The following is a 13,264-nucleotide window of genomic DNA, read 5'->3' as shown; positions in this document are numbered from 1 at the left end:
GGAGGATGGTGGGGATGTGGGGGTGGGAGGGAACAGGGAGACATGACCAGAAAACCAAGACAAAGGAGATTGGGGGTGGGCTGGAGAGGAAGAGAGTCCCTTGGGTGAAGGAAGAGGTTGAGAGAGCAAGAGGGTGATGGTTGAATGGGCTTGAGGACAGGTTAGAGTGGGAAACAATGACACTCTACCCCAAGGGTAACACTGCCAGTTACTGCATAAGTCTCTGTCCTGGGAATCTCTAGAATGAGGACAGACCTCAGAGGGGGAAGTAGGGCCTAGAGTCAAGAAGAGATCAGTTGTCATCCTTAAAGGCAAGTCTTCATCCTTCAAGCCGGAAGGTCCTTGCCCAGTGACCCGTCCAGGCCTCAGGCCCAGCCTTGGCCCCTCCCTGGCCCTGAGAATCTGGTCCTGGGCTGGACACCCATCTCCCGGTCCAGTCATTCTGTGGCCGCCGGCAGCTGGGGGCTCCAGGCCCGCCTCTCCTCCCCTCTTCGAGCCCCCTGGTCCCTCCCCTCCCCCTACCCCCTCGCTCCCCCTTTCCCTCCAGCCCCTCCCTCCCTCCCCTGCCCGGTCCCAGCCCCTCCCTCCCCTCCCCCATTCGCGATCCGGGCCGCTGCCGCTGGGCCGGACCCCCCGGGCTCAGCCCGGCCCCTCGCCGAGCCGCCGCCGCCGCCCCGTTTGCTGAGGAGGAGGCCCCCGGCCGGGGCGTCGGGCGCCGGGCATAAAACGGGCCGGAGCCGGCGCCCGGGGCACTAGAGCCGAGTACGGCCCGGGTCAGCGCCCGCCCGCCCGCGCTCCTCCCGGCCGCTCCTCCCGCCCCACCCGGCCCGGCGCCGACTCTGCGGCAGCCCGACGAGCCCCTTGCTGCACTGCCCCAGCCCTGGCCCCGGCCCCCTCCCGCCGGACCGCCCCCGACCCGGCCCTCTTCCCTCCTCCCGTCCTGCTCCCTCCTCCCGCCCGCCTCCCCAGCTGTCCCGTTCGCGTCATGCCGAGCCTCCCGGCCCCGCCGGCCCCTCTGCTGCTCCTCGGGCTGCTGTTGCTCGGCTCCCGGCCGGCCCGCGGCGCCGGCCCGGAGCCTCCCGCGCTGCCCATTCGTTCTGAGAAAGAGCCGCTGCCCGTTCGGGGAGCGGCAGGTAGGTGGGCGCCAGAGGTTGTGGGGGAGGCGCGGGCGGTGAGTCCGGCTTTGGGCAAGTTCGCACCGTTCGGGAGGGGACCCCGGGCGCAGGTGGCTCCGCGCAGCGGGCGGGCTGGAGCCTCCAGGCGCGTTGTGCCAGGGGACCCAGGGCCGGGCGGGTAGCCCCCAAGGCGGGCATACTGCAGGAGCGGGACAGCGGCCGCTAGCCAAGCCCGTCCCCGCAGGCTGTTCCTTCGGCGGGAAGGTCTATGCCTTGGACGAGACGTGGCACCCGGACCTGGGGGAGCCCTTTGGGGTGATGCGCTGCGTTCTGTGTGCCTGTGAGGCGGTGAGTGAACCCTACGGCCGCCGCTCGGGGACCTCTGGGGTTCTGAGACGTCGGAGTGCACTCTAGTTGCTCAGGAGGAAGAGACTGGTCCACAGATACTTGGGATGAGTTTTCTGGCGAAGGAAGCTGGGATCGCCCCCTTTAAGTCTCAGGTGTTGACTACTATCGATCGATCGCTCACTCTGTGCCTTGCGTGTCTCTCTCTCTCTCTCTCTCAACTACCATTATAACTTTGCTAGATAGATAACACTATTATCCCCATTTTCCAGAGGGGGACCCTAAGGCCCAAAGAAGTTAAGCGACTTGTCTAGGGTCTTTCCACCTGTAAATGCCAGAGCTTTCGGACTCTGCCGGTGGACTTTGCACTGGTCCCTAGACTCTCCCTCTTTGCCCTGGAGTCTAACGGTCTGACATCTTGCACTCACTTGATTTTTCCCTGTTCTCTGAGATCAGCCACAGTGGGGTCGCCGTGGGAGGGGCCCTGGCAGGGTCAGCTGCAAAAACATCAAACCTGAGTGCCCAACGCTGGCCTGTGGGCAGCCGCACCAGCTACCAGGACACTGTTGCCAGACCTGCCCCCAAGGTAAGAGCAGCTCTGCGGTAAGGGGAGGGCAACAGGGTGCAATACTAGGTCCTGGGCTAATTGGATTGGGGTGGCCTGCTGTAGCCCGTGTCTCTTACCCCTGGCACAGAGCGCAGCAATTCGGAACAGCAGCGGCCGGGCCTGTCCTTCGAATATCCCAGGGATCCGGAGCATCCCAGTTACAGTGATCGCGGGGAGCCGGGTGCTGAGGAGAGGGCGCGCGCAGACGGCCACACGGGTAAGAGGGGATGGGTGTGTTAGAGGTAGTCCTGGGGGCGGCCGTCAGCGATGGTTGACAGTGCTCATAACGTCTTCCTCCCTTGGCAGACTTCGTGGCGCTGCTGACTGGGCCGAGGTCGCAGGCAGTGGCACGTGCCCGAGTCTCACTGCTACGCTCCAGCCTACGCTTCTCCATCTCCTACCGGAGGTGAGAAAGGGGAAGAAGGGAGGAGCGGGTCAGCTGGGGGAACTGCAGAGGGGAAGAAGAACTGAGAAAGCTGGGTAGGGGTGTGTGTGGGGGTGCTGCTTTTGGCCCAGGCTCCCCGTCCAGCCTTACTGGACTTTTCATTTCCAGGCTGGATCGTCCCAGCAGGGTCCGCTTCTCAGATTCCACCGGCAGCATCCTCTTTGAACACCCTGCATCCCCCACCCAAGATGGCCTGGTGAGATGATGCCATTTATGAGCGCTTATCCAGTCTGGGCACTGTGCTGAGAGCATGCTCTGCATTGCCTCCTTTGGTCCTCAGAACAACCCAGTGGGAGGAAGGCACTGACATTATGATGCCCATTTTACAGATGAGGGAACTGAGGCTCAGTAGCAGAATGTGATTTGTTCAAGGTCACACAGCTAGTAAGTGGTGGAGCCAGGATTTGAACCCAAGCATCTGGCTCCTGGGCACCTTCTTAAGCTTCCTAGGAGGGCCTGGGGGCTCCCTTCCATATTCCTTCCTCATCAGGCCTGGGCCTCTTAGCTGGCCTGTCCGGCATACTGTCTGAGTGTGGGCCCTTCTTGTCTCTCTGTTACAGGTCTGTGGGGTGTGGCGGGCAGTGCCTAGGTTGTCTTTGCGGCTCCTTAGGGCAGAACAGCTGCATGTGGCCCTTGTGACACCTACTCACCCTTCAGGGGAGGTCTGGGGGCCTCTCATTCGGCACCGGGCCCTAGCTGCAGGTAAGGGGAATATGCAGCTGCTGAATATGAAGAAAACTCTTTATATTCAGAGGGTAGTCTGAGAAGGGGATTTTCTGATGGGCTGTCACCATCCTCCCTCCTTCAGAGACCTTCAGTGCCATCCTGACTCTAGAAGGCTTACAACCACAGGGTGTGGGGGGTATCACCCTGCTCACCCTCAGTGATACAGAGGACTCCTTGCATTTTTTGCTGCTCTTCCGGGGCCTGCTGGAACCCAAGAGTGTCGGTAAGTGTGGTGGGGAAAGTGTGAGAGAGGGCAGAGAGGGTACCTATCTCTTAGAAATGTCCACATGTATGCCCATTACAGGAGCAACCCAGGTTCCCTTAAGGCTCCAGATTCTACATCAGGGTCAGCTACTGCGGGAGCTCCAGGCCAATGCCTCAGCCCAGGTGAGGGAGGGGAGGTTCTGATTATTTTTTTTTTTTTTTAATATTTATTTTATTTAGCTTTCAGCGGACACAACATTTTTGTTTGTATGTGGTGCTGAGGATCGAACCCGGGCCACACACATGCCAGGCCAGCGCGCTACCGCTTGAGCCACATCCCCAGCCCGAGGCTCTGATTTTTGTTGCCACCTGCCCTGGCCTCTTGCTAGTGCCCATCATACCCTGGTCTGTTCCCAGGAGCCAGGTTTTGCTGAGGTGCTGCCCAATCTGACAGCCCAGGAGATGGACTGGCTGGTGTTGGGGGAACTGCAGATGGCCCTGGAGGGGGCAGGTGGGCCAGAAATGCGCATCAGTGGACACATTGCTGCCAGGCAGAGCTGCGATGGTGAGGCAGGGTGGGGCCTGGCACCTGAGGTACACTCATCCAAGAGGCACAAACAAGTGCCAAGGAAGAGGCCAGGGTGGATGGGGGAGACTCCAGGGGACTCAAGCTATGAGTGGCCATGTAGCAAGCCTGTCCTGCCCCTCTACAGTTCTGCAGAGTGTCCTTTGTGGGGCTGATGCCCTAATCCCAGTCCAGACAGGTGCTGCCGGCTCAGCCAGCCTCACATTGCTAGGAAATGGCTCCCTGATCTACCAGGTAAGAGTCAGGGACTGCTGGAGGTGGTAAGGGCTGTCACCATCCTCCTTTGGCGGTTGCTGAAGGGATTCTTGACCTGTAATGGTTCAAGCCTCAGGCCTTTGCTGCCTATTCAATTTGCCTTCCCCCACCCTGCCCACCAGGTGCAAGTGGTAGGTACAGGAAGTGAGGTGGTGGCCATGACACTGGAGACCAAGCCTCAGCGGAGGAATCAGCGCACTGTCTTGTGCCACATGGCTGGATTCCAGCTGGGAGGACACATGGTGAGGCACCAGGCAGAGCCATAGTGCCAGGGTCACCAGTGGGACGCCTGGTGGATGTGCAGGGATATACAGTGTCCTTCACTTACTCACAGACTCTCTCATTGATTAATTGATTCATTTGACATATTTTTAGTGATCCCCAGGCTAGGGTCTAGAGTACAAAGAATATAAGGTGTGGGGGCTGGGGTTGGTGGTGCACACCTGTAATCCCAGTGACTCAGGGGACAGGAGGATCTCTATCTAGTTGAAGGCCAGCCTCAGCAACTTAGCAAGGCCTTAAGCAACTTAATGAGGCCTAAGCAACTTAGCGAGAACCTGTCTCAAAATAAAAATTAAAAAGGGCTGGGGATGTGGCTCAGTAGTTAAGCACCTCAGGGGTGCTTAACTTGGTACTAAAAAAAAAGGAAAGAAAATCAGATGTGGTCCTTGTCTTCAGCAAGCTCACAGTCAAATCAAATTGAAGTAGTTAAGAAGTACTGTGCAGTACACTGTATAATAACTATGATAATATGGTTGCTACTATTGGACATTTCTACTGCCGGCTCCTGCACTGGTTATCTTATTTTTATATATATATATATTTTACTTTTACAGTACCCATTTGTAGATGAGGAATTGAAGGCTTGGAAATGTTAAGTAACTCTTCAAGGTTGTTACACATAGTTAAGAAGTAACAGAGGAGAGACTTGAAACTGGGCTTGCAAAGTTCTTATCCAGTGTTACTGGTGTGTAGAAATACATCTTATTGTAGTTGGGGCACAAAACATGGAAAGGCCTCAGCCTCTGGGCTTGTGTGAAAGCTAAGGGGGCTCATCCTTTCTTGCTCCCCAGGCTGTGGGTGTCTGCCCTGGGCTGGGTGCCCGAGGCACTCATATGCTGCTACAGAATGAGCTGTTCCTGAATGTGGGCACCAAGGACTTCCCAGATGGAGAGCTGCGGGGGCATGTGGCCACCCTGCCTTACAGTGGGCACAGTGCCCGCCATGATAGTGAGTGTTCCAGGGTTTGCTTGCCTTTCTGTATCCTTGGACTTGTGACTAACGCACATGAGGGATGGTGCCAGAGGGCCAGAGCCTAGGGAGTGTCTTTCTCTGCCTGAGATTCAGATTGACATCTGGAGAAGGTGGGAATGTAAGGGGATGGGGGGTCCTACTGGCAGACTCTCTCCCTGTTGCCATGGTGTAGGAGTCTAAAACTTGCTGCTCCCAGGCCTGGACCCATTGATGATGCCTTTCAGCTTGCAGAGTCTATGTTGGGGGAGATGGGAATGCTGGGAGTAAGGGGTTGCTCTAGGCTACCTTCTCATCTACTCTGTCTCTGGACCCAGCATTGCCTGTGCCCCTGGCGGGAGCCCTGGTGCTGCCTCCTGTGCAGAGCCAGGCAGCTGGGCATGCCTGGCTTTCCCTGGATACACACTGTCACCTGCACTATGAAGTGCTGCTGGCTGGGCTTGGTGGCTCAGAACAGGGCACTGTCACTGCCCACCTCCTTGGGCCTCCTGGAATTCCAGGGCCCCGGCGGCTGCTGAAGGGATTCTACGGCTCAGAGGTGAGGACACGATGGTGGGAGACAGCTTGGGAAATCTTGCCTTTGTGTATGTGTGTGTGTGTGTGTGTGTATGTGTGTGTGTGTTGCTGGGGATCAAACCCAGGGCCTTGTGCATGTGAGGCAAGCACTCTACCAACTGAGCCATATCCCCAGCCTGGGAAATCTTGCTTTTTAGCTTGAAGGGATGTGTGGACCTGTGGTTGGGAAAGCAGAAAGCAGGCAGCCTGGTATTACAGAGGGGTATGGGCTTAGGAGTTAGGCAGGTCTTGATGTGAATCTGATTCAGCCTTTTATTATGCATTCTCCTTTCTAAGGACATCCCTTGTGTAGTATATAATATTCTGGGACTCCAGAGGGGTAGTGGGATGGCCAAGCCACTGAAGTAGTTTGGGCTGCTGTGCACTTGGAGTCAGAGAGACCTGTTTTCCAAGTTCTGCACCATTGCCGTCTCCCTGGGTCTCAGTTTCTTCATCTGCAAATTGAGGGGCAGTAGTAGGCTCAGCCCTAACATGCCTTGAACCCATCCCTCATTCTGTATCCCTGTAGGCCCAGGGTGTGGTGAAGGACCTGGAGCCCGAGCTGCTGCGGCACCTGGCACAGGGCACCGCCTCCCTGTTGATCACCACTAAGGGTAGCCCCAGAGGGGAGCTGCGAGGGCAGGTTGGTGGGCATTGTGGGCATTGGGGATGGTGTAATGGGGCTGGCCCTGTGTTCCTGTGCTTTCTCTGAGCCCCCAGTGGGTGGGGTGAAGGGGATAGTATCAAAGTGTGGCTGGTGGAGAGGATGAAGCCACACAAAGCCCCCGAAGGAGGGTGGCAGAGCACCGTCCTGTCCCTGCAGCTGGATGATTGCTGAGGCTAATAGCCTCCTCCTGGGCGCCCTGGTGCTGAGGGGCGGACCTGCGAAGGTGGAGACTGGAGCGGGGGCCTAGATGCTGTCTCAGTTGGCCTCTTCCTCCCAGGTGCACGTCCGTAACCAATGTGAGGTGGGCGGCCTGCGCCTGGCTGCTGCCGGGGCCGAGGGGGCGGGGGCTTCTGGCGTTTCGGTTGCAGCGGCTGCGGCGCTGCCAGCGCTGCCTGTGCAGGCGGTCCCCGGCCCAGAAGCCCCAGCGCCGGTCAAACCTGGAGGCCCTGGGCGGCCCCGAGACCCCAACACGTGCTTCTTCGAGGGGCAACAGCGCCCGCACGGGGCTCGCTGGGCGCCCAACTACGATCCTCTCTGCTCACTCTGCACCTGCCAGGTAGGAGGCCCTGAAAGGGCGCAGTTGGAGCCCGGGGTCTGGGACTAGGAGTCCAGCACCCCGTCAATGCTCCCCTTCTCTCTGCAGAGACGAACGGTGATCTGTGATCCGGTGGTATGTCCACCACCCAGCTGTCCACACCCGGTGCAGGCACCTGACCAGTGCTGCCCCATGTGCCCGGGTGAGTTCCCTGCAGGGGAGCAGAGGTAGTGCAGGGGCCGCCCTTGGGGTTGCTTCCTTTAGGGAGGGATGGTCATCCTCTGCCTCACCATTTCTTTGGCTTCACAGAGAAACAAGATGCTAGAGACCTGCCAGGGCTGCCAAGGAGCCGGGACCCGGGAGAGGGTGAGCTGGAAGAGTGCCTGCAGGGTTGGAGCATCCAGAGGAGCCTTGGGTTGGACCAGGAGGGGGAAAGGAGGGAGAGAATCTACGTGTGTGGGGGTGAAGGGTACAGATTCCAAGTGACACCCGACAGACCTCATTAGTGTTACCAGTCACCCAGTAGGCCCTTGGGTTAGCTAGTGTGGGGCTGCCCTGAAGCTCAAGCCTTGGTTGTGGGCCCAGCTGATGAGCTCAGTACTAATGACAGCTGGGCACTGTCCCCCACCAGGCTGCTATTTTGATGGTGACCGGAGCTGGCGGGCAGCGGGTACCCGGTGGCACCCCGTCGTGCCCCCCTTTGGCTTAATTAAGTGTGCTGTCTGCACCTGCAAGGTATGGCTGCCCAATCTTCTCTGGTGCCATAACCCAGCGGGGTCTGCAGAGATGGGGAGGGGGCTGCCATCCTTGGTGAGGAAGGTTCAAGGATGAAAACACCATGAGAAAAATCTCTTGGGCTTTGAAAGCTGGTTTCCAGCTTCCTGTAGCAGAAGGGAAATGGCTGACCTGGGTGTGAATTCTGCCTCTGCTCCCTGACTGGCTCCATGTGACCCTGGGCATTTTCTGAACCTCCCTGAGCTTCGCCCTTTCCTCTCCTGTAAGCAAATATGGTACCTACTTTGCAGGGCGCAATGATGAGGATCTGAGTCTAGGAGTATAAAGCAAGCCCAGGCCTCTGAATAAAAGGCCACACATGTGTTGTATTTGAAGTGGTAAAAGGAGAGGGAGATTTATGTGTCCTCCCTTCTTCCTGACCCTTCACTCAATGGATCTCTACAGGGGGGCACTGGAGAGGTTCACTGTGAGAAGGTGCAGTGTCCCCGGCTGGCATGTGCCCAGCCCATCCGCGCCAACCCCACTGACTGCTGCAAACAGTGTCCAGGTGAGGGATTTGGGCACTGAGGCCTCACTTTTAGGACTGGGGCAGGCCTTGACCTGGGTGAGGAGGGGCATGATGAAGGTGAGGGGAAGGGGCTTCTCAGCTACTTCAGCACTGACTGTGTCTGGCATGGAGCAGAGATCTAAATGCAGTGGGAAGAATGTGCATGTTCTACTGGGGTGTGATGGGCTTCAGTTCTTGCCCCGTCTGTCCATCTATCCATCAACTACTAAGTGCTAGAAACTGCTAGGTGTTGGAAATTCAAAGAGGAATAAAATCTCGTTGGCTCTCAAGGGTTGAGCCTTGCCTCTTTCTGCCAACAGTGGGGCCAGGGGCCCACCCCCAGCTGGGGGATCCCATGCAGGCCGATGGGCCCCGGGGCTGCCGTTTTGCTGGACAGTGGTTTCCAGAGAGCCAGAGCTGGCACCCATCTGTGCCCCCCTTTGGGGAAATGAGCTGTATCACCTGCAGGTGTGGGGTAAGTGGGAGCCTGTGTGAAGTGGGTAATGGGGGCCTGGTGGGGGGATAGCTTTCCAGAGAGGGCAGACTCCTGGAGGTGGGCCCTGGTGACCCTCAGCAACTGCTCTGTTCTACACCAGGCAGGGGTGCCCCACTGTGAGCGCGATGACTGTTCACTGTCATTATCCTGCAGTTCAGGGAAGGAGAGTCGATGCTGCTCCCACTGCACACCCCGGCGGCGTAAGTGAGGGTGGCCAGGGCAGCAGCTATGGGCTGGCTGCAGGGAGCCCAGGGAGGAAAGAGAGCCCCTGTGATGCCAGAGCCACACGGTCTGCATCACAGGTGCCTTCCTAGCCTACCTTCATAGAGTGGTCTTGGGGTGTGGGCTGTTATTTATTACAATTTCTATTTAAATGAGATTTCTGAAGATCAGAGGAATTAAGCAACTACACTTTGGGCAAACAGTTGGTATGCATGGACTTGCTTGGAAAATTCTGGCGTTTCTAGGCCCAGAGCAGAGATACTCTGCTTGGCCCCTCTATGACTTTCTCCATGTCACTCTGTTCCCACTCTCCTCCTCCAACATCTACCCACTTCTGTCTGCAGCATCCCCGGAGACCAGGACTGTTCCAGAGCTTGAGAAAGAAGCTGAAGGCTCCTAGGGAGCAGCCCCAAGGCCATATGACCAAGAGGATGGGGCCTGAGCTGGGGGAAGGGGTGGTGCTGAGGACCCTGCATTCTCCTATGGGGAAGCCCAGTGCCTTTGGCTCCTTGGTTCTGCCTCTTCTCCTTCCCCCACTACCTCTGGGAACCACAGCTCCACAAGGGGGAGAGACAGCTGGGCAGACCAAGGCCATATCCACCCCAACATCTGCCTTGTTACTGTCTGGCCTCTGGCCTAGAAGCCTACCCCCTTCCTTCTGTATATAATGTCACTGGCTTGTTGGGATTTTTAATTTATCCTCACTCAGCACTAAGGGTCCCCCCACTCCACTCCTGCTGCCCCTGAGCTGAGCAGAGTCATTATTGGAGATTTTGTATTTATTAAAACATTTTTTTTTCAGTCTTTGGGCTTGCGGTGGATTCTTTGTAGCCAGAGACCTGAGTGGGCCCCAGTGGAGAAGAGTCTGAGAGTAGGAGGCAAGTAGGATCTCTGGCTCCAAGGCCTTTCTTCTGACCCTCTGGAACTGGAGGAGTACTGGAGAGGGAACAGGATGGTGCAGTGGTTGGCTGTCATGCCTGGATTCTGCAGAGGGACTTGAGATGATCCTTGAGATACACTGGAACCTCCAGAGCCCAGGCAACCTGAAGCAAGATTTAGACTCAAGTTAAGTCACCCATGGCTGGCATTTTTGCTGACTCCATTTTGATGTTGCTCCAAAGAGAGAAAAATGTCACTCACCTTTACTCTCCTTGTCTAAAGCAAGAAACACACTTTTCTGTTTTTCTTTCCTGAAAATGAACTGTGTTCTGAACCTATTCTGGGGCAAGTCCAGATCTGAGTAGATTGGGATCCACTCCAGTCTGGTTTTTGGCTGAGTTTATTTTGAGATCAAGTGATGTGATGTGTAGCACAAAACACCCCTGTCCTTTTCCACCTTTCTCCCTTTACCCCTTATTCCTACAGGCTCAACAGGCTCTAGGGACATAAGGATATCAGCACAAAAATCTAAAATGTATATACCTGCAGATCTGTTTCCTATAGGGTTAAGTCTGGGATTTTACGATCTGGTAGAGCAGAGCGAGAGGGAGATGATAGCCTTTTATTTAGTGTCAGACATGTCGTATGTGGATAAGCAGTTATTGTCTTAGCCCATCAAAACTTCAAGTTCCAGTTCTGCTGTTAACTAGATGAATTATTTCACTTCCACAAACCCTTTTCCTTTCTGTAAAGCAGATACCTCCCCACAGGATACCATCAGAACAAGTGCTTGTATAGCTCAGTGTCTGGCACATTCTCTAGCTATAGTGGGATTTTTTGGAGTTGCTCTGGGTAAGGGAGAAATGTGGGGAGGAGAGTGGCATTGGGCTTCCATTATATCTGGCATGATGTTTGTGGAGGAGCTAAACTGAGGATGAAGGGATGATAAGGACAGAGATAACTGAACTTGGGCCTTGACTTGTCATAGTAGGAGGATTATGAGGGCCAGGTAGGGGTGAAAGAGCAGCAGGATTCAGCAGGTTAAATGCAGAGAACTAAGCACAGCACCAGCCATGGTATGGTGGAGGATTTGTGGATGCTGACAGTATTGTCTTTCTTGAAGGCATCACTGAGTTGGGTCATCCACAGGGTGGATCAGTGGGCTCCATGAGCCAGAATCTCATCCTATGGATCCTGAATTGCAGGCACTTAGCAGGGATTTAGAGCAGGCCTCTAGATGTCAGCTGAGTGAATGAATGAACAGCTGATGGATCAGGCAGAGTAGAATCCTCTTCAGACAAATCTTTGAAATAACTTTCCCATCCTACCCTGCACTCCAACAAAGCTGGCTAGTCCCAGGCCCTGCTCAAGCCCCAAGGAGGTTGTGTAGTGACCCAGGAATTCCAGTCCTTTGCATTTTGTGATGGACTTGATGTCAGGCCCCTTGGAGTCCTGGTGTGCAGATACCTCAAGAGGGGCGCCCCATTCATTTCTCTTTAGACAACTAACTGCACATAATGAGAGAGTCCTTTCTAAAGAAACCAAACCATACTCTAAAACAACATAAGGAGGGTCAGTTTTCCTGGTTAGAACATTTAGGGTCTCAAATTAGTAACTGGTAGGGTTTAAAATTTGGTATCTAATGCTGGGGACAATGAGGTCTTCTACATTGTAGAGGGTTTGACCGGCCTTCTCCAGCAGAAAGGCAGAGGTCATACATAGATGCTCTGAGTGACTGGACGAATGGGATAGTTCTGATACATCTATTTTTCAAAAAAGAAATTTTTCATGTTTAGTCTTCTACTTTGACATGTTCTACTGGTGGAAACACCTTTTATGAATTTCTAGTGACACCCTTTATTCATTATTTTATATGCAAAATCCAGGTTTGAGCTGTCAGGTGATGGACAGTCATTAGCTTGGAGCTATAGCCTCATGGGGCTGCTGGCAGACATCAGCTCACTTTTGGCCAAGTCACCAGAGCAGTGTCTGTGTGATTGAATAATTTATGACAGTGACTTATGAAAGGTAGTTTTCACACTGTGATCATAGACTTCTGAAAATGCCTCCAGGAAGAGGGAGAAATGAGGGGGTACCTGGGCATCTACTGGGACTGGGGATCCAGGGCCCCCATTTTCATGAGAGATGTTCAACTACTAGCAAAGATTGCATTCTAAAGACCAGTGGGTTGCTTTAAAAAAAATTTTCAGAACGACAGTATTTTTGTTTTGTTTTTTTTTGGCATTTCACCCCTTTGTCTTTTATAAGAATAATGGAAAATAGAAAAAGCAAAAGTGACACTCTGACATAACAAAAGTGACAGGAGAGTTTTCACAGAATTGGGGCAAGGAATGATTTCACTGAGCATGCTGGGAGAGACATATTTTAGCTTGTCACATTTTAAGGTAGTCAGAAATGTGTGAAGAAGACATCTATGTATGAAATGCATGGAGATGATATATGTAGTGTCTATGTATGTGGTCAGGGTCATACCATTGTTATAGATGACAAAAAAAGAGGGCTTCTTGGGCATTCTGGAGTGATTTTAGTCCTCTGAGAATGAAACCGCCTCTTGTACCATTGTTTGGCTTTAAAAAAATAATTATTATTATTATCTTGGTACTGGGGATTGAACCCAAGGATGCTTAACCACTGAGCCACATTCCCAGCCTTAAACGTTGTCGGTAGACAGAGTGCCCTTACTTTGTTTTCTCTTACGTGGTGTGAAGGATCCCAACCCAGTGCCTCACTAGGCAAAGTGCTCTGCCACTGAGCTCCAGCCCCAGCCCCAGTGTTTGGCTTTGACACTGGTTTTATGTATAAAGAGAGCTGTCAGAATTGTTTTTGCTCCTCATAAAAGTAAATTTTGTGAATAATTGTGGTAATATGAAAATAGATGAAGAAAGAATAATTCACTTGGTACTCTGACTCCAGGTAACAGATTAAAAACAAAACAAAACAAAAAAAACCCACAAAACCCCACTGAGTAGTTTTCTGAGGTGTAGTTAGTTAAAACATTTAGTTGCCCAGATCCACTCCCATTCTGGGTCTTGCCCCTGCAGTCTTCACTGTGAAGTGGCTGTGATGTCCCAAT

The 13,264-nt window shown here is 54.2% G+C and overlaps 1 protein-coding gene across 2 annotated transcripts; it reads left to right on the top strand.

Annotated features, from left to right (window-relative positions):
- The first annotated feature begins 913 nt into the window (after positions 1 to 913).
- Chrd (chordin) lies at positions 914 to 10,068 on the top strand. Of its 2 annotated transcripts, XM_026389384.2 has the most exons (23): positions 914 to 1,133; positions 1,360 to 1,463; positions 1,917 to 2,046; positions 2,156 to 2,284; positions 2,374 to 2,473; positions 2,621 to 2,708; positions 3,073 to 3,214; positions 3,321 to 3,461; positions 3,543 to 3,625; positions 3,860 to 4,007; positions 4,156 to 4,262; positions 4,406 to 4,525; positions 5,357 to 5,513; positions 5,852 to 6,072; positions 6,619 to 6,732; positions 7,034 to 7,312; positions 7,400 to 7,493; positions 7,601 to 7,657; positions 7,923 to 8,026; positions 8,471 to 8,573; positions 8,894 to 9,048; positions 9,170 to 9,269; positions 9,636 to 10,068. In XM_026389384.2, exons 1-23 carry the CDS (start codon positions 986 to 988, stop codon positions 9,689 to 9,691), a joined length of 2,880 nt encoding a protein of 959 aa, XP_026245169.1. In that variant the 5' UTR covers positions 914 to 985; the 3' UTR covers positions 9,692 to 10,068. The 2 variants fall into 2 exon arrangements, with proteins under 2 accessions (XP_026245169.1, XP_077651151.1); XM_077795025.1 differs by lacking the exons at positions 7,923 to 8,026; positions 8,894 to 9,048; positions 9,170 to 9,269; positions 9,636 to 10,068 and having other exon boundaries at positions 8,471 to 8,567.
- The last annotated feature ends 3,196 nt before the right edge of the window (positions 10,069 to 13,264 follow it).

The sequence above is a fragment of the Urocitellus parryii genome, chromosome 2 (genome assembly GCF_045843805.1).
Source record: "Urocitellus parryii isolate mUroPar1 chromosome 2, mUroPar1.hap1, whole genome shotgun sequence".
NCBI classification, from domain to species: Eukaryota; Metazoa; Chordata; class Mammalia; order Rodentia; family Sciuridae; genus Urocitellus; species Urocitellus parryii.
This window is presented reverse-complemented; position numbering and strand designations above follow the sequence as displayed.